Raw genomic sequence first — 21,392 nt, 5'->3', positions numbered from 1 at the left:
GATCATTAAAAGATAGACTGGCACTCACATCTAAAGACACCGGAAGACCAACACTCACGCTGCAGACGGCCAGGTAATATCTGACTTTTATTATTTCACAATTCAACAATACGACTCCAACATTTTATATGAATAATTGCGATTAATGGACTGTTCAAATCTTTGTATTTTAATACATTTTTGTATTTTAATAATAGATTTTAAGATATTAAAAGCTGTTTAAAAAGAATAAACTACGTCTCTACAGCTGCATCATGTAGAATCATCATCTTCCTCTCCATTATCGAGAATCATGAGTCACACACCTTTATTTCAATTCAAGTTTATTTACATAGGACATGTAAAACAACTTCAGATGACCAAAGTGATTCTCAAAATCATAGATAAATAATTGTTTAAAACATATTTAAAAATGATTGAAGTATAATATAAATGTTAATAATCGCTGACTAGTCAACTATAAAATAATTGTTTGTGGAATAGAACTGAAACAAACACATTTGTAAACTGGATTTTCCATAAAAGGCAAATGACTTTTTTGCAAATGAGGAGCAGCACACAAATGTGAGTTGTATTTGTAGTCCCAAAATAAAAACTGGTGCTGAAACATATTTTCTTATATATTACAGAAAAAAAATACAACTTCTATTAGGTGTTTCATAAGACATATATATATATATATATACATTATATTATATATACATATATATATATATATATATATATATATATATATATATATATATATATATATATATATATATATTATATGTAATATAAAACTTATATATTACAGAAGATATACATATTTTCTAAAATATTACAGAACATATTATATATATCTTTTCTTATTTATTACAAAAGATATTATATACATCCTTTATAAATTACAGAAGACATTATATAAATCTTTGTAGAAGTCTCGAGGGCTCACTCTTTCATGCCCTGGCTGTTTTCACATTTGTGCTGGTTTTGTCCTGCTTTAAACTTGGTTTGGAGACTGGTTGGTCCTGTTCTAGTCCTGTTTTAATCCTGGTCTAGTTCAGATATAGTTTTAATTATTATGTTGTATGTTCAAGTATGAATGCAGCCAATCGAGTTTCCCAAAGCAGGACTTCTATAGGCAAATATTTCAGACCTAAAGAGGATATAACAGAGTTTGTTTTTACAGTTTGATTGTAACAGTGGTAAATCTTTTCATAGTTTTATATTCATGTTTTAATGAAAAAAATGGTGGAAAGTGCATTCTAAAAAGGAACAGCTGAAACCAGAAGTTTATATATAATGTTTTGATTTTTTTCTCACCGTCATGTCTGACATGAAATCAAACATTAGGGCAAACCTCAATTATACCAAAATAATTTCTATTTGCTAAATGTCAAAATAATGAGAAGGATTTTAAGATAATTTTTCATGACTTTCTTCTAAGAAGTTTACACACATTTCATTAGTATTCATTCCATTGTCTTTAAACTGTGTGACTTGGGTCAAATGTTTTGGATTTCCTTCCACAAACTTCTCACAATAGTTAGTTAATAATCCAATCCAGTAGTTGTCAGGAGTTTTGTCCCATTCGTCCAGACAGAGCTGGTGTAACACTCTTACAGCTTCAGCAGCTTCTTCACAAGGTCTTTTGCTTTTGTTCTTGGTTTGATCTGCACATTTCAGACCAAAGCTCATCTCTGGGACACAGAACTGTCTCCTTGCACATGATAGTTTGAATAGGAGAACGTGACACCTTCAGTCATCTGGAAATTGAATGGATAAACCAGGAAGTCCACAATTCTCTTCCTGATATCTTGGCTGATTTCTTTTGACTTTACGATAATGTTACAAAAAGAAGCGGTGCGTTTCAGGGTCAACTGGGTTTCCCCAAATTGTTAACTGTATGCCAACTTCTGACTTCGAAGAAAGTCATGAAAAATTGTCACTAAAAATCCTTCTCACATTATTCTGGCATTTAGCAAAAAGAAATAATTTTGGTTTAGTCTGATTTCATGTCAGACAGTGAGAAAAAATAAAAAAAAATTAACTTCTAGTTTCAACTGTATATATGACATTTAATAATAATAAATAATAATACACATTTATCGACCACAAATCTGGAAGTGATGGCTGTTAGATGGAAACAGTTATATCTGCAGTGCTGTGATGCTCAAATTTTGCTTTGAAATGCATTTAAAAAAGAATTGGGGTTGAGACAATACTTTTTCTTATGGTACAAACCTCTATTCGTTTCATACTTTGACAGTTTCACTTGGACTCTGCCGCCTTCATCTTCCGTGTCACATGATGTTGCTGTGACGTGTTTGGTCAGCTCATTGAAACAGATTTTGGTATCTGCAACAAATACCTTTGTCAATAGGGAGGCCATCGAGATCCAGAAATGTGCTCACCAGACTATAAATCAGGAGGAGGGAGTGTACCGACTCTCTCACGCCCCGGATACAGTCAGATAAGTCGTACTGCAGATGGCGCTGTCATCCTGTTTAAATCAGCTGACCAGACATGTCACAGCAGCATCATGTGAGACTGACGAGCAAGGCTCCAGAGCACAGCCGAAACGGTCAAGATATGCGGTGCGTACAGTGGGGAGTCAGTTGCTAAAACTGTTGCTGTGTCCTTAGGCAAGACACTTCACCCAAATTGCTTAGTATGAATGTGATATCTGCGTGTTACCAATATTGCCTCAGAGTCCATATAACAGATTATACTACCCCCTTTAATGTAGCGCAATTTTCCTAGTGTCAACATTTTGGTGAAGTTTACAATTTTGCTTCCTGGTTGGACATGCGCAGTAAATGTGTGAAGTGAACATAATAAAAATTAAAAACATTTACTTCCGAAACAAAAAAACACCTATTTTGTAAATATTTTTTTTGTTTTGGAGAAGCTCAAAATTAGAGTATATTTTCTACAGTAAAAACATCAGCATGACCATTTGTTCTAAGTGACACTTTTGATTTTTGTTCTTTATTCAGTTTTTTGTTTCGTTGCTATTATTGTCATGGGGTCTCACTATTGTTTTTAATCTCTCAACAGGAAATGGGAGATTACAAACTTCTGCCCAGTTTCCTCCTTGTAGCACTGTACTTGTGCAATCCAAGCACAGTGATGACAACAACAACAGAGATGACGACAACAACTCCAGAGATGACGACAACAACTCCAATCATGACGACAACTACTACAGAGATGACGACAACAACTCCAATCATGACGACAACTACTCCAGAGATGACGACAACAACTCCAGAGATGACGACAACAACTCCAATCATGACGACAACTACTCCAGAGATGACGACAACAACTCCAGAGATGACGACAACAACTCCAGAGATGACGACAACAACTACAGAGATGACAACTACTACAGAGATGACGACAACAACTCCAATCATGACGACAACTACTACAGAGATGACGACAACAACTCCAGAGATGACTACAACAACTCCAGAGATGACGACAACAACTCCAATCATGACAACAACTACTACAGAGATGACGACAACTACTACAGAGATGACGACAACAACTCCAGAGATGACGACAACAACTCCAGAGATGACGACAACAACTCCAGAGATGACGACAACTACTACAGAGATGACGACAACAACTCCAGAGATGACGACAACTACTACAGAGATGACGACAACAACTCCAGAGATGACGACAACAACTCCAGAGATGACGACAACTACTACAGAGATGACGACAACAACTCCAGAGATGACGACAACTACTACAGAGATGACGACAACAACTCCAGAGATGACGACAACAACTACAGAGATGACGACAACAACTCCAGAGATGACGACAACAACTCCAGAGATGACGACAACAACTCCAGAGATGACGACAACAACTACAGAGATGACAACTACTACAGAGATGACGACAACTACTACAGAGATGACGACAACAACTCCAGAGATGACGACAACAACTACAGAGATGACGACAACAACTCCAGAGATGACGACAACTACTACAGAGATGACGACAACAACTACAGAGATGACGACAACTACTACAGAGATGACGACAACAACTCCAGAGATGACGACAACAACTCCAGAGATGACGACAACTACTACAGAGATGACGACAACAACTCCAGAGATGACGACAACTACTACAGAGATGACGACAACAACTCCAATCATGACGACAACAACTACAGAGATGACGACAACAACTCCAATCATGACAACTACTACAGAGATGACGACAACAACTCCAATCATGACGACAACTACAGAGATGACGACAACAACTCCAATCATGACGACAACTACTACAGAGATGACGACAACTACAGAGATGACGACAACAACTACAGAGATGACGACAACTCCAATCATGACGACAACTACTACAGAGATGACGACAACAACTCCAATCATGACGACAACTACTCCAGAGATGACGACAACTACTCCAATCATGACGACAACTACTACAGAGATGACGACAACAACTCCAGAGATGACTACAACAACTCCAGAGATGACGACAACAACTCCAATCATGACAACAACTACTACAGAGATGACGACAACAACTCCAGAGATGACGACAACAACTCCAGAGATGACGACAACAACTCCAGAGATGACGACAACTACTACAGAGATGACGACAACAACTCCAGAGATGACGACAACTACTACAGAGATGACGACAACAACTCCAGAGATGACGACAACAACTACAGAGATGACGACAACAACTCCAGAGATGACGACAACAACTACAGAGATGACGACAACAACTCCAGAGATGACGACAACAACTCCAGAGATGACGACAACAACTACAGAGATGACAACTACTACAGAGATGACGACAACTACTACAGAGATGACGACAACAACTCCAGAGATGACGACAACAACTACAGAGATGACGACAACAACTCCAGAGATGACGACAACTACTACAGAGATGACGACAACAACTCCAGAGATGACGACAACTACTACAGAGATGACGACAACAACTCCAATCATGACGACAACAACTACAGAGATGACGACAACAACTCCAATCATGACAACTACTACAGAGATGACGACAACAACTCCAATCATGACGACAACTACAGAGATGACGACAACAACTCCAATCATGACGACAACTACTACAGAGATGACGACAACTACAGAGATGACGACAACAACTACAGAGATGACGACAACTCCAATCATGACGACAACTACTACAGAGATGACGACAACAACTCCAATCATGACGACAACTACTCCAGAGATGACGACAACTACTCCAATCATGACGACAACTACTACAGAGATGACGACAACAACTACAGAGATGACGACAACAACTACAGAGATGACGACAACTCCAATCATGACGACAACTACTACAGAGATGACGACAACTACTACAGAGATGACGACAACAACTCCAATCATGACCACAACTACTCCAGAGATGACGACAACAACTCCAGAGATGACGACAACAACTACAGAGATGACGACAACAACTCCAATCATGACGACAACAACTCCAATCATGACGACAACAACTCCAATCATGACGACAACTACAGAGATGACGACAACTACAGAGATGACGACCACAACTCCAGAGATGACGACAACAACTACAGAGATGACGACAACAACTCCAATCATGACGACAACAACTACAGAGATGACGACAACAACTCCAATCATGACGACAACTACTACAGAGATGACGACAACAACTCCAATCATGACGACAACTACTACAGAGATGACGACAACAACTCCAATCATGACGACAACTACTACAGAGATGACGACAACAACTCCAATCATGACGACAACTACTACAGAGATGACGACAACTACAGAGATGACGACAACAACTCCAATCATGACGACAACAACTACAGAGATGACGACAACTCCAATCATGACGACAACTACTACAGAGATGACGACAACAACTCCAATCATGACGACAACTACTACAGAGATGACGACAACAACTCCAATCATGACAACTACTACAGAGATGACGACAACAACTCCAGAGACGACGACAACAACTACAGAGATGACGACAACAACTCCAATCATGACGACAACTACTACAGAGATGACGACAACAACTCCAATCATGACGACAACTACTACAGAGATGACGACAACAACTCCAGAGATGACGACAACAACTACAGAGATGACGACAACAACTCCAATCATGACGACAACTACTACAGAGATGACAACAACTCCAGAGACGACGACAACAACTACAGAGACGACGACAACTACTACAGAGATGACGACAACAACTCCAATCATGACAACAACTACAGAGATGACGACAACAACTCCAATCATGACGACAACAACTACAGAGATGACAACAACTCCAATCATGACGACAACTACTACAGAGATGACGACAACAACTCCAATCATGACGACAACTACTACAGAGATGACGACAACAACTCCAATCATGACGACAACTACTACAGAGATGACGACAACAACTCCAATCATGACGACAACTACTACAGAGATGACGACAACTACAGAGATGACGACAACAACTCCAATCATGACGACAACAACTACAGAGATGACGACAACTCCAATCATGACGACAACTACTACAGAGATGACGACAACAACTCCAATCATGACAACTACTACAGAGATGACGACAACAACTCCAGAGACGACGACAACAACTACAGAGATGACGACAACAACTCCAATCATGACGACAACTACTACAGAGATGACGACAACAACTCCAGTCATGACGACAACAACTCCAATCATGACAACTACTACAGAGATGACGACAACAACTCCAATCATGACGACAACTACTACAGAGATGACGACAACAACTCCAATCATGACGACAACTACTACAGAGATGACGACAACAACTCCAGAGACGACGACAACAACTACAGAGATGACGACAACAACTCCAATCATGACGACAACTACTACAGAGATGACGACAACAACTCCAATCATGACAACAACTACAGAGATGACGACAACAACTCCAATCATGACAACAACTACTACAGAGATGACGACAACAACTCCAGAGACGACGACAACAACTACAGAGATGACGACAACAACTCCAGAGACGACGACAACTACTACAGAGATGACGACAACTACTCCCCCACCTATAGAGAGAGACACAACTGTTGAAACTCTTCAGGTAAGACGAAGACATTTTAAGATGGGGTTACATTGTGATTTTCATTACATTTTCGGGACAATATTGACACACATTTTAATCCCAGAATAGTTTAAAAATCATGCAGAGTTTTGGCTCCTCTGTGCGTCTGAGTCATGCAGTGTAGATATGAGTGGTCACATGCTCATGATAAGCGCATGATGACCTGGTGACCACATAGTAGCAGGGACAATAGACATGTTTGATGTCTCCAGTGAGTCATATCAGACGTGTTTGATGTCTCCGCTGAGACGTATCAGATGTGTTTGGTTTGATAGTCGACTCATGACAGATATCAAAGTTTGCTAAAAGCCTCTGACTTTAAATACAGCAGAATTAAATTTAGCATCACCAACAGTTGCATAAGTATTTTTATGATTTGAGAGTTTAAATGCACTGTATGAATAGATAACGATGCCAAACGTGCACACAGCTCTACACACGCCCCTCCTCGGGCTCCTGTCCCTCGTACAGTGTGAGGTCAGCGAGTACGACCATCGCTCCATACAGTGTGAGGTCAGCAAGTACGACCATCGCTCCATACAGTGTGAGGTCAGCAAGTACGACCATCGCTCTGTATAGTGCGTGCGCACCCTGCCGTGAGCTTGGGGTCTCTTAGTGTGCACCTGAATCTAATACAGTCTTTTTCCAAATTATTTGGTCGTCTTAAAGCTGCAGCGTCCAGCAGCAGGTCGTGAGTTTTGATTGGCTGTGAAATTAAAGGGAATTATGTGATGAAAAGCCGCAAATACGAAGCCAAAACGAGCTACAAGCTTTTTTTTATGTGAATGAATGATTGATTTCGCGCTGCCACACTTGTCTTGTTAGAAATGAATCGAGAAGCTGTGACGTCGCTCCTCGTGTGTCGAGCCCATAAGCTCAGCTTAGAGGTAGAAAGTGCTACTTGATTCAAAACCTATAATTAAAGCTACGCTGCAGTACATTTCAAACAAATTAATGAACAAAAACAGAAGCCCTCATTTCATTACATTAAATATGCCTTAATAATCAAAGTCTTAAATTTGAGCGCACTCGCCTATCCACAGATCTGACTTGTAACACAGCCTAATTGCAGGAAGTGGCCTGCTAGCCTCCCTGGGGATGTTACTGCAAAGGTTTAAGCAACTGCCTGAATCTTCTTATACATTATCACAAACTCAGTCATGCATCTTGTAAAGCAGAGGCACATCACCTGGGATGTTCCGCTGTGTGGCTTTAAGGGGAGAAATCTAACAAATGTACAACAAAATGCAAACATACTGTTCCTTTCTAATTGTGTTGTTCGTGTTTCAGACTCCTGTTAACAGTGATGGTTGTGGGACCACTGAGTTCTGTGCGAGGGAACCATCCAGTTGTAATCCTGCAGATCCCGCCTCATGCTTTTACGCTGGAGCAAGAAGAGAAGGTGGTCGTAACTTTCGAATTAACCTGTCTGGAGATTCTGACGGGTATATTGGCTGCGCTCTACGACCTTCAAGTGTAAGTCAACACAGCATAAACACAAAAAGAACACGATCCAACACCAAATACCTACTACATGCCACTGTAACCCTAAAGCAGGATAATCCCAGCCTTCAAGCCACAATGTCTTAAACACAACATGGCACAATGACACTACCATTTACTAAACGTTACAATAAAATAAGCTATTTTATCTTTTTTGTTCTTACAGGGGGGAAATGAAGTTATATACATCTGCGCTAATAACAGAGGCAACCTTAGGATGCTCACAGGTGATATAACGCCAAATGGAATAGTCTTAAATGAGGTGAGTTAAACACGAAAAAAACTTTTTGGTAACTGAAACATGTTGTTTATTGTAGTTCTGTTATTTTCAACTTTTACTGATAATACAGCTACAGTTCACACGACTGCCATGACAAAAGGGCGAATCTGGATTTTAATATTGTCAATGTTTGATATGCAAAATGTTTAAAACAAAAAAGCTGATTAAAAATAAAAATGCTATAAACCTTTTACATTTGTCACTTAGTTTCGGATTAAAAGACATATCCAAACTATAAAACTCACAATAACATGAACTGTGTGCTCCATAGCTGTCTGTCGGTCGTGTGCGAGGTAGAATAAATGGAAGACGGATTCAATGCGCCTTTTCTGCCACTCTCCTTGATTCTACGGCCACAAGAGCCAAAAGAGGAGCCGATACCACATACGGCTTTTCTGTTGTAAATGGAACATACGATCCTGGTAAGACCTTACACACATTTGTGACATTACAACACACACAAGTTCAACACTGAGCTGGAGCAGGTCAGAATCTACTGCCTTTATAACTGTCAGAATATAGATGCTTTGACCTGGTTTATGGTCCTCATCTTTGCAAAGTGCCTTCAGTCAGACCAAATAAACTATGGAATTATAGTTCGTAATAATAATGAATGCATTAGGCTGTTGATGCAAAGTTCTTTTCATTATTCATTCACTCCACATTTACTATTGCAACCAAACATGCTTAGCTTTTCAGAACAGATAACTGAAGGTATGGGCTAACTGCTGCCATTCCTGTAAAGAAGATCAGATTACACATTTGACAAATTTTTCTTTTTTTATTAACTGTCTATTTCTTCTCTTCTTATGCTGAGTTCACACTTGTTTGTCTTGTTTGGTCTTGTACTGGTTTTCGTCCAGTGTAATTCTGATGAGGACTTGGTTGGTCCTGTTCTACTCCTGGTTTAGTTTATTCATACCTGTTAAATGTTAATGTGTTAATGTGTTGCCATTTATTTTTATTGCTCTAACTATAATTCAGTTTAAACATTGTGGTTGCTTGGTCATCTGCTCCCGTGTGCAACCAGAAGGTCCAATTATGAACTTTTTCTCTCACAGATACAAACCAAGTTGGTCTGCAGAACAGAAGGGTCAGGGCAGAGGATGTGGATATTTCACAACCTTCTCAAAACGTCAACAACTTAGTCACGACCCCCCTCCCCATGACGACTACTCCTCCCCCAACGATGACTCCCACTGTCACCACAACCACCACCACCACCGTCAGCACTACAGGTGCTGCCACCTCCACACAGCGCTCAGTGTGCACAGGTAAGCACTTAGTGTAAACATTTGACTTAAACCTAATAATTGTATAACTTTTATTGACTTTGAATTACCACTGTTGCATTAATATCTACATGGATTAGAATCTTATTGTAAACTGGCACTATGTAACTTTTCTATTTTCACAAAACCTCACATTTAAATGTTTAACTTTTCTTGGTCTTTTTCCTGTAATTTTTGCTTATTCAGTTTCTTATTGCACTGTGTTCTCCACTGGCAGATTTTCATGATCAAAATTTGAAACAAAATATTGAAACCAAACGATCAAAATACCTTTAAATGATACTGACTTTTCTCACTCGCTGAATAATTTGAAACTAGTAAAAAGCACTTTCTGAATATTTCATCTTACCTTGAAAACATTAAGCACATCGTCACAATCACCATGTCGAAGTTGGGACTAAACCAGGACCAAACCAGGACTAAATCAGGACTAAACCTGGAAATGTAACATGAGTTTTGCAATGAACATCTGGATTTCCTTGCTGTGTTTGCAGGTCTGGTGATCGTTTTGGGCATCTTGAGTTCACTGTGGCTTTGATGGACCAAAAACCTCCTCCTCACCTCTAGTCATAAATACATAAAGTATGCATATTTTTTTCTTGCCACATAAATATGAAGGAGATGGGCAATAGGGAACATATTTTAGACCCTACAACTTACAAATGTGAACAAATTAAATTATTTAATAGGAATCTTACATTTTACGAAAAAAAAAAACAAAACATAGATGGTTGCTTGTTATTTCCATAGAATGTTTATGTAAATGGACAAAGCTAAGCTGTAAATAGAAAGTGATCATGGGTGCACTTCCTGCTCCATCAACTCTGCTCCAGTTCACTTTCTGTGTATAAACTGTGTCCTCTCTCTGTCTCTGCTGCTTCAGACTCATTCTGGTCTTAAATGTTCGTATTAACCCTCTACATGATCCTGGGGTTTTTATTTCACTATTGTGTCTGTAAATCAAGATATGAACATTAATAACAGACAAATCAGGCGCTTTCTTTCCCTGAGGTTGCTTACCTTCAACAGCCTCACTCAAGGTCAGAATTCCTGATATGCAACTGGACTCCAAATTAGCCGCTATACCTGCTCAAGCCTCAATGAGCTTCATTTGGAGCCGAACGCTGTGGTGACGTCACACTCAGTCACTTCTTTATACATGCAGTCTATGGTTATTCTACAGCACATGACAAACTCAAGGCCCAATGCCACGTCATTTTATGTGGCCCACGACAAAGTAAATTAAAAGGTCTGACTGTCAAAATATCAGTTTCAGGAGATACAGTTACACAGACATTTTTTCATATCTATGCAAATCCATATGCAATATTTGTAACTTGAATAAGTAATAAACATAGAAATAGTTTATTAACAAGGGTAAAAAGTAGTTGCATTTATTTTACATGACATTTGGTTACATTTATCTTACAGTTACATCTGGCCCTTTGACAGCAACCAATGTGTTGATGTGAAAATGTGTTTTACGCCCTGTTCTACAGTTTGTCACACAAAGCTATTTATTTTGCACATGCATTTTCATTACATTGCTTTTTTGACAGTGAAATGACGCCCATGGTATATTTATATTTTTGTTCACCTATGAATGATGAAGTATTTTTATGAAGCCTTGTCTGGCTGATGATACAGAAAATACAGATTAATATGTAAACTATTTCTTGTTTCAACTGAACTTCCTTCGTGATCAATAAAGTATCTATGTATCCAGCTATCGATCTCAATGATTTTTTAAGGCTGAATAAATGAATTAATAGAAACAACTAAACCTTCTATAAATGTGTAAATGAGTTCAATGTAAATATGCCGGAGACAGCACAATAACTAAATGTACTTCTTGGTCCTAAGGCAGGTCATCAAAGCAGGTAAACACTGAACATACATCATCACATCAGTGATATAATAAGGATAGACAGAATGTGTGTTCTGTTGCCATATCAAATGCGGCGGCCATTTTGAGAGTGGAGCAAGAGCAAAACAGATTGAAAATAACATAGGATCAGGTGTTGGACATACAGTGAGGCAGTACTGATGTCAGACTGAAGGGGGCGACGCCTCTGAACCTGTCCAAATCAGTGTCTCAGGTAAATGCCATGAACATGTACTGAGGCAAATAAATATTTGAACACCCTGTGATTTTGCAAGTTCTCCCACTTAGAAATCATGGAGGAGTCTGAAATGTTCATCTCAGGTCCATGTTCACTGTGAGAGACAATCAAAAAAAATCTGGAAATCACATTGTATGATTTTTTAAAAAATAATTTATTTGTATGTTACTGGTGCAAATAAGTATTTAAACACCTGACAAAATCAATGTTAATATTTGGTACAGTAGCCTTTGTTTGCAATTACAGAGGTCAATTGTTTCCTGTAGTTTTTCTCCAGTTTGTTCACACTGCAGGATTCTGGCCCACTCCTCCACAGATCTTCTCTAGATCAGTCAGGTTTCTGAGCTGTCCCTGAGAAACACGGAGTTTGAGCTCCCTCCAAAGATTTTCTATTGGGTTTAGGTCTGGAGACTGGCTAGGCCACTTCAGAACCTTGATATGCTTCTTACGGAGCCACTCCTTGGTTATCGTGGCTGTGCTTCAGGTCATTGTCATGTTGGAAGACCCAGCCATGACCCATCTTCAATGCTCTAACTGAGGGAAGGAGGTTGCTCCCCAAAATCTCACAATACATGGCCCATACATGGCGTTCAAATACTTATTTGCCTCACTGTATAATGGTTTATTTATGGTCCTAATAATGCAGGAACTCTACCCGTCTGAAAAATTTTCTTTTCCACCTTAAAAATACTGCACTGGTCTATGTGTTTTATACAGAATTAAACTGTGTGAATGCACCGCATGGACAGAAACTGACAATTATGTTTACATCACGCCTAGTACTATAAAAGAAGAATGTGTTACCTCGAATGGAACATTTTTTCATGATTTGTTCAATGCAGTTTGTTGATCACGGGCATTAGATAAAGTACAAATACAAAAATGTCAAATCATCAATCAAACTTTAATCAATCAAACTTTATTTCTATAGCACCTTCAACAACCAGAGGTGACCAAAGTGCTGTACACCATTAAAAGCAAAATAAAAAAACAATAAACATCATACAAATAGGTCAACAAAGCAAATTACACCATTAAAATAAAGGAATTGTCACAGGGCCACTCGGTGTTAAAAGCCGTTCTAAATAAGTAGGTCATTAATCATCATCATTATTAAGTATTAGAGCGAAGAGTCCCTGTTCATATTAGTTTTAGTTCCTGAGTACAATTCTTCACTCACACGTCTGCTCAAGTGGACGTTCTTTACTACAGGTTATGACAATCTCTCTATTCGAGCTCATGGCATCAAACGACACGAGAGCAACACCGGCTCGATTACAACCAATTTTTAAGAACTGGACAGTTTCTGAGGTGCTCTGAAAAAAGTATTCCAGTTTGTTTTTTGGTTTTTTACATTTAAAAAAAAAGGGGCACGCCAATTTAAAACTTTGAAAATGAAACAGGCATCCAGATAAACCTTAAATTCCAAATATTGTACTTAGAATGTTAGAATAATGATAATGTAAAGGCTTCTAATCTGGAGTTTTCTTCAACAGAGACTAGTTTATGTGTCTAAATACCATGAAGAGCATATCATGTACTTGCTGACCCTGCACGTTTAAAAAAATAATAAAAATAGTAAATGTTCTTTATATGTTTTTTTAAAGTCAAATTTGAATCAAAAGTTAGATTTACTTCAATTGTTCTACCACAGCTAATCATCACTACTGACTAAAACAGATAGAAGTTCACCCCCTGCTGGCTGATGTGAAAAATACATTCACACAAAAACACTACAAAATAGCCACACTCACGCACACTCACACATACACACACACCACATTCATTTTAGCTTCAGAGATTTGGTGAGGTCAGGCATTGACAACACCCATAGTAGATACTTTGACATCATTTTTGGTTATTATTTCTGTAATTATTGGGCCGGGACGATCGTTATAATCGAAAACTGTCCCAAAGTTCACTGACTTCTTTGCCCGCACAAATAAAATTGGGTAATTTTGAAGTGTCAAAAGGCCAAAAGGTGGAGCCATTAGTCAAACACAAAGGCGTGACTGTTCTTTCTCTTGGATTTTACTCATGTGTCATGTGTTTTTATGCCCTGCCCAAGTGTAGCTTATCTCACCTTTCCACCTATCATCTGATGCATTGATCCAAGTCCAAAATTCACTAAGTAATCTGGTCTCAGGAACCAGACGAGCAGGTTTTGGAAGGTTCTAGTCAGACAGAGGAATGTAGCTCCCCCATTTCTCATATGTTGTGCAAACATTTGCACAATCGATTCGGTCCATTTAAAGCATGACTTTGCTCATTTCTGGGTATTGATAATAAAGATTTGTTACATCCAGAACCTGCGTAACGGGTATTTTCAGAGAGATTTTGTGTACGATGGGTTTGGTTTGTGTGACGTCACTGCATTCAAAATTACTCATAGTTTCAAATTCAGGCAGAGGACAAGTGACGTATCTATAGTGTCAACATAATCGCTCAAATGACTGGCCCTATTCACATTAAACCAAAAATGGCAGACTGTTGAATCATTAAATAATAAATAACTTCACATTTATTTGTTCGAGTTGAGGAAGTGTCTTTACTCCCAGTAAACGCAAAGCAGCCAAGGCAAAAGCAAGCAAAGTTTATTTGTACAGCACAATTCATACGAAGTAATTCAAAGTGTTTTACAGAATAAGAATGACATTAAAATCACACAAATCAAAACATGAATAATCAAAAAATAATCATAAGAGTGCAGAATAAAACCCTTTCAGTCGTATGCACAGCTGAACAGAACTGTTTTGTGCCTGGATTTAAACATTGTCAAAGTCGAGGCCTGTCTCACATCTTCAGGAATGTTCTGGGTTTTAGCTACAGAAACCTGAAACACTGATTCCTCATGTTTAGTCCTGACTCTGGCAGCAGCAGGAGGCCTGTCCCTGAAGTCCTCAGTGTGCGAGATGGTTCATATGGAACCAACATGTGGGAGATGTTCTTTGGCGCTGGTCCATGGAGACTTGTTCACACAGAGCTGCTTTAAAGTCTAATCTCTGAGCACAGGACACATGTGCTCGTACTTCCTGGTTCTAGTCCTGACCCCAGCAGCAGTGTTCTGGATATTCTGGATGTTCTGGATATTCTGTTCTGTGTTAAGGCTCGTTTGGAGAGGCCAGTGAGCAGGAAGTTACAGTCATCTAACCTACTGGACACAAATGCAGGATAAGTCTCTCTGAGTCTGGTTTTGACAGTTTACCTTTGATTTTTGACATGTTTTTGGATGTAAAAAGCTGCAGATATTACTGATTTGATGTGGCTATTAAAGTTCAAGCCGAGTCCATTATTACCTCTAGATTTCTGGCCTGATTTGAAGGTTTTAGAGAGAGAGAGACTGGAGGTGATACTGACATTTTCTCTATATTTTTGTGACTTGAGTCTTGTCTGAGTTTATCTGGAGAAAGTTGTTTTGCCCTGAACGCTTCCCTGGGGAGGTGTTCTGGGCATGTCCCACCAGGAGGAGGCCCCGGGGAAGACCCAGGACACACTGGAAAGACTATGTCCCGCGGCTGGCCTGGGAACGCCTTGGGGTCCCACCGGAGGAGCTGGAGGAGTGTCTGGGGTGAGGGAAATCTGGGAGTCCCTGCTTAGACTGCTGCTCCCGCGACCCGGCCCCCGATAAGCGGAAGAAAATGGATGGATGGAAGTTGTTTTGCATCCACACACTGATCTGTTGGATGCAGTGGCAGGGTGAATCCATCCATCCATGGGCAGAATGAAGACTGAGATTGCTTATGTTAATTTAAAAAAGCCTTTTGTTGGATGTGAACCATGTGGAAAGAACTACTTGTGACAATCCTAGACCATGGTTATACATATCAGCTTTACAAAGACATGACATGAGACTGTCCTTGTACCTTATCTTTGAAAATGTTTTTCTCTATTCTATCCGATTACTCCATTTTTCAGTATTTATAAAACTTGATCTCAGTTTCAGGCAGGTATATCCACCTCTGCTCAGTATCGCCATAAACACTTTTTAGCAATGTTTTTTTTAGTTACAGTGGTCCCTAGTTTGTCATATGTCACGGATAAGTGGAAGAAAATGGATGGATGGAAAAAACGTCTTTAATAAAACACGGCCAAGATTCAAATGCTGAATGCCATACTGTGGAACATCCCAGAGAAAGCAATAACATCTCCATGGAAACGAGAAGGTAGCAGGTAGCAACTAAGGCAATATACACTCACCTGAAGGATTATTAGGAACACCAGACTAATACGGTGTTTGACCTTTCGCCTTCAGAACTGCCTTAATTCTACTTGGCATTGATTCAACAAGGTGCTGATTCATTCTTTAGAAATGTTGGTCCATATTGAGGAGCATCTTGCAGTTGATGGAGATTTGTGGGATGCACATCCAGGGCATGAAGCTCCCATTCCACCACATCCCAAAGATGCTCTATCGGGTTGAGATCTGGTGACTGTGGGGGCCATTGTAGTACAGTGAACTCATTGTCATGTTCAAGAAACCAATTTGAAATGATTGGAGCTTTATGACATGAAGCATTATCCTGCTGGAAGTAGAGGAGGAGGATGGGCACATGGTTGTTATGAAGGGATGGACATGGTCAGAAACAATGTTCAGGTAGCCCGTGGCATTTAAACAATGCCCAATTGGCACTAAGGGACCTAAAGTGTGCCAAGAAAACATCCCCTACACCATTACACCACCACCAGCCTGCACAGTGGTAACAAGCCATGATGGATCCATGTTCTCAATCTGTTTATGCCAAATTCTGACTCTACCATTTGAATGTCTCAACATAAATCAAGACTCATCAGACCAGGCAACATTTTTCCAGTCTTCAACTGTCCAATTTTGGTGAGCTCGTGCAAATTATAGCCTCTTTTTCCTATTTGTAGTGGAGATGAGTGGTACCCGGTGGGGTCTTCTGCTGTTGTAGTCCATCCGCCTCAAGGTTGTGCGTGTTGTGGCTTCACAAATGCTTTGCTGCATTCCTCAGTTGTAACGAGTGGTTATTTCAGTCAACGTTGCTCTTCTATCAGCTTGAATCGCTTGGCCCATTCTCCTCTGACCTCTAGCATCAACAAGGCATTTTCGCCCACAGGACTGCCGCATACTGGATGTTTTTCCCTTTTCACTCCATTCTTTGTAAACCCTAGAAATGGTTGTGCATGAAAATCCCAGTAACTGAGCAGATTGTGAAAAACTCAGACCGGCCCGTCTGGCACCAACAACCATGCCACGCTCAAAATTGCTTAAATCACCTTTCTTTCCCATTCTGACATTCAGTTTGGAATTTGGGGTTTGTCTTGACCGGGACCACACCCCTAAATGCATTGAAGCAACTCCCATGTGATTGGTTGATTAGATAATAGCATTAAGGCGAAATTGAACAGGTGTTTCTAATAATCCTTTAGGTGAGTGTATTCTACTTTAGTGGTTTAGGTGATGCATCAATGGAGGTAAAAATGAGAGGTTCAACAAGGAAATTATGACCATCGCCATCTGTCTATATTATTGGTGTAAAGAATACTGTGATGGGATCTGAAACACACACATTTTCTTTTTGGAAAAGTAAAACAAAAAAACAAATGAAACAGAAGAGAAACAAGGGCACATGATATTTTTGCACATGACAGTCAATGGGTCATCTTAATATAGTTTGAATACCATCATCAAGATCCAAACAGAGATATTCATTTTTGTAAACAACGCCCATCCCAATCGCTAAGTTACATTTACTTGAGTACTTCCTTTTTAAAAAGTAGTTTTATGATACCATCGCTTTACTTCTCCTCGTGTAATTTATGTTTTTTGAACTGACAAAACCCAACCTGAGTAAGTGTTTGGGTTTATTGTAAATGAAATATTAGACAAGTCCATCAACTGTGTTTTACAACAACTGCACAGAAATACAAGTGAAAAGTGAAAATAGATATGATAAAGTTAAGAGCCACACCTCATTCCAACCCATCTTTTCTTTCATTTCTTGAAAGTGGCTCTGATCTCCAAACCTGTCAATATGCCACCTGACAATAGGCTGGGTTCACCTGACTTCAAAACACATTAAAATCCACCCTTTAAACTTGAGCTGCAGAACACAACTCTCCAGTGACTGCAGACGTAGTGCTCTCATAGTTTGGGCCTATGGTTAAAATTTCTGGGCCAATCCACAAACGAAACAAAAACCGACGCAAAGTTCTAAATTTTGTCAGTCAGCACCAATGGAACAGATCTCTTCAAAATGTGGGACAAACCACAAAGGCTTCATTTTTGTCATGAGAAAAGGATATTTAAGCCGTAAGTTAAATATGGAAATGTTGTTGACCCAAATACTGTGCAGCATTTGTGGGGGTTTTTTCAAAAATTTTGAATCTCCTGAGATTGTGAGATAATATTTGGTCATAAAACTTATACAACTCCATACAGAATGTTCCAAAGTATGGTTTTATCTTTCTATTTCCATGGAATCAGACATGTGCCTTTAGAAGAAAAAACAAAACATTTTGTCTTATAACAGAGCGGTGTAGTGGTTTAAGGCGTTGCACAGGTCTCATTAACAGGTTCAACACTTAGTTTGCCCTCTGATCTGAAGGTTGGCTCTTCAAATCTTACTCTCGACATAAACCAGATCCATGTCAGAGAGTGGTCAGATCCACTGACCCAGAGGTTGGTGGTGTGATTTTGGCTCCCACAAATGAATGTTGTTATTGTGTCCTTGGGCAAGACACTTAACCTCTCTCACCCCCAGTGTCTGTGTGCAGTGGTGCGTGAATGATGAGTGGTTCCTTTATGCGAAGTGCTTTGAGCCTTGAAGGTGGAAAAGTGCTGTATGAAAATGTGAATATTGACCATTTAACGTGTGAAGAAACAGGAAGAAGTTTATTTAAAGAGGTTAGTGCACTTCCTGATTCAACGGGAGGATGGTAATGATGCAGATCATTAAACAGTCACATGTCACATGTAAGTAGAGGATCACTCCCAAAACTATGAATCACCTCCACAGAATGTACAATGAATTTAGAAACAAGAAGAACCAGAACAAACCCAGTATTAAACACATTTGATTGGCTCATGTACCTGATGTACTTGATTAACACATGACATAACAGTTTTGGAAACTGGAGTCATGTTCAATAAACGGTGAGAAAAGATGGTTTGGAATGAGGTGTGGCTCTTATCTTCATCATATCTATTTTCAGTTGCATTTCCGTACAGTTGTTTTCAAACACAGTTGGTGAATTTGTCTAATATTATTACAATAAATTAATCTTGGGTAGAGAAGACAAAAATAGCACTCTTGTTATATTTGAAGAAACGGTGCCAGAAACACAAATGCTGATAATGTGACATGATGGACTTGTAGACTTACTTGAAGTGGGACAAGTGACCCAGACGTTTACTCAGGTTAGATTTTGTAAAAAACATTCAGTACAGGACTAGAAGTAAAGCGATGGTATCACAAAAGTACTTTTAAAAAATAACATACTCAAGTAAATGTAACTTAGCGATTGCAATGAGCATTATTAACCTCCTCCAGGTTTGTTTTTTGGGTTTTTGTGAGTTGTTCCTGCAGGAGGAGAGTCTGAGGACAGGGGGCGCTCTGGAACAGTTCTCCATTTGCTTGTTTTCTATGAACATTGATTAATCTGTCTGTTATTGACCATATTGACTGAGTCTGTTTCACTTTAGAATGTTATAACTTCCTTCTGGTTAAATCAGTGATCCTGTTAAACCCTTAGAGGAAACTGCCTGGTGATTTTGGGCTTTAACCTTCCTCAGGAATCAGAGCGACCCAAACGTTGTATTAATAAAAGTGAACCAAGAGTGAGACAGTGTGCGGGGGTCTTCTTAAAACCTTTCGGTCAAGTGCCTCTTCTCCAATGTCCCTGTTGCCCAGTCAGGTGTGCAGAGTCTACACAGAAACGGGCTTTACAGAAATCATGAAAAAGAGAGCCCAAGTGCTCTCATTGGGTCCCCCTGTATAAATAAAGATAAATAAAATTTAGTTAAATTGATTTGAACATATTGTAGGCAAAGCCAGACATTTTTGGTTAGAGGAGATGAGGTTTTGTGTGTGGGTTAATTTAGAACCTAACAACAGAGAGCACCCCCGCCCCGCCAAACATGTTTGTTTAGCTAATTTAAATCTTTAAACCTATAAAACCCAATACAGATGCTTTATTTTACTGTAGTCTCACACTGAGGTTGCCATTTGATCATTTTCAGTCGAAACTGGATGTGTTATTAAAGTGAGGAAAAATCTTTGGGGGAGTTAAGGGGGAACACATTGGCCATTCAAGGGGAGGCTAGTGCCCCCTTAAACCCCCCCCTGTCGCCGCCCCAAAGCAAAACCAAGCAGGTGTCAAACCCTCCACCAGATAAGCATACATAGTTCACCTTAAAATATCGCCCTAGTTTTCTATCGGACATGTTTTCGCTCATGGTGTCAATCTTGTTTAGCATATTTGTTCGTCGTAATCGCTCTAATCTTCGGACATGGGCACTCGTCCAGAGATAACCAGGAGACACAAATCTGATTATGGCTGATTGACAGCTGGAGCTTTAACCTGAGGTGAACCAAGAACTAGTTTCGTAAAAGTGTTTTGATAAACCAGTTTAACTGATTGTACTGATGCAGTGTTTGTGCCACTCACACTCTGCACAATACTCGTAACGAGTACGTAAATATTCAGCAAGACATTCCACGTTCCTCCCATTATGCAGTAAATATGAAATGAAAGTTTACACAAGTAGAATAATACAATAGTGTTTTGAGGATTAGTAATCATCAAAAGAAATAAATGAATTGCATTCTGAGAGCGATATTGGAATGTATTTTCTATACATCAAAATAACACGTTTGTAGTTAATAGTAGGGATTGGCTGAAATTGATTCTTTATTGCTGATATTTGGCCTGCTGTTGTGGCGAATACCAATATTTAGCTTTTAAAATCCACAGCCAGAC

General features: G+C 39.4%; 1 protein-coding gene across 1 annotated transcript; it reads left to right on the top strand.

Annotated features, from left to right (window-relative positions):
* On the top strand, positions 1–12,054 carry LOC129457117 (mucin-2-like). Its single transcript, XM_055229136.1, has 7 exons — positions 1–73; positions 3,043–7,230; positions 8,542–8,727; positions 8,921–9,016; positions 9,306–9,456; positions 10,096–10,308; positions 10,821–12,054. The coding sequence occupies exons 2-7, from the start codon at positions 3,046–3,048 to the stop codon at positions 10,862–10,864; spliced, it is 4,875 nt and encodes a 1,624-aa protein (XP_055085111.1). The 5' UTR covers positions 1–73; positions 3,043–3,045; the 3' UTR covers positions 10,865–12,054.
* Positions 12,055–21,392: the final 9,338 nt, after the last annotated feature.

Source organism: Periophthalmus magnuspinnatus, chromosome 18 (genome assembly GCF_009829125.3).
Source record: "Periophthalmus magnuspinnatus isolate fPerMag1 chromosome 18, fPerMag1.2.pri, whole genome shotgun sequence".
Classification (NCBI taxonomy): domain Eukaryota; kingdom Metazoa; phylum Chordata; class Actinopteri; order Gobiiformes; family Gobiidae; genus Periophthalmus; species Periophthalmus magnuspinnatus.
This window is presented reverse-complemented; position numbering and strand designations above follow the sequence as displayed.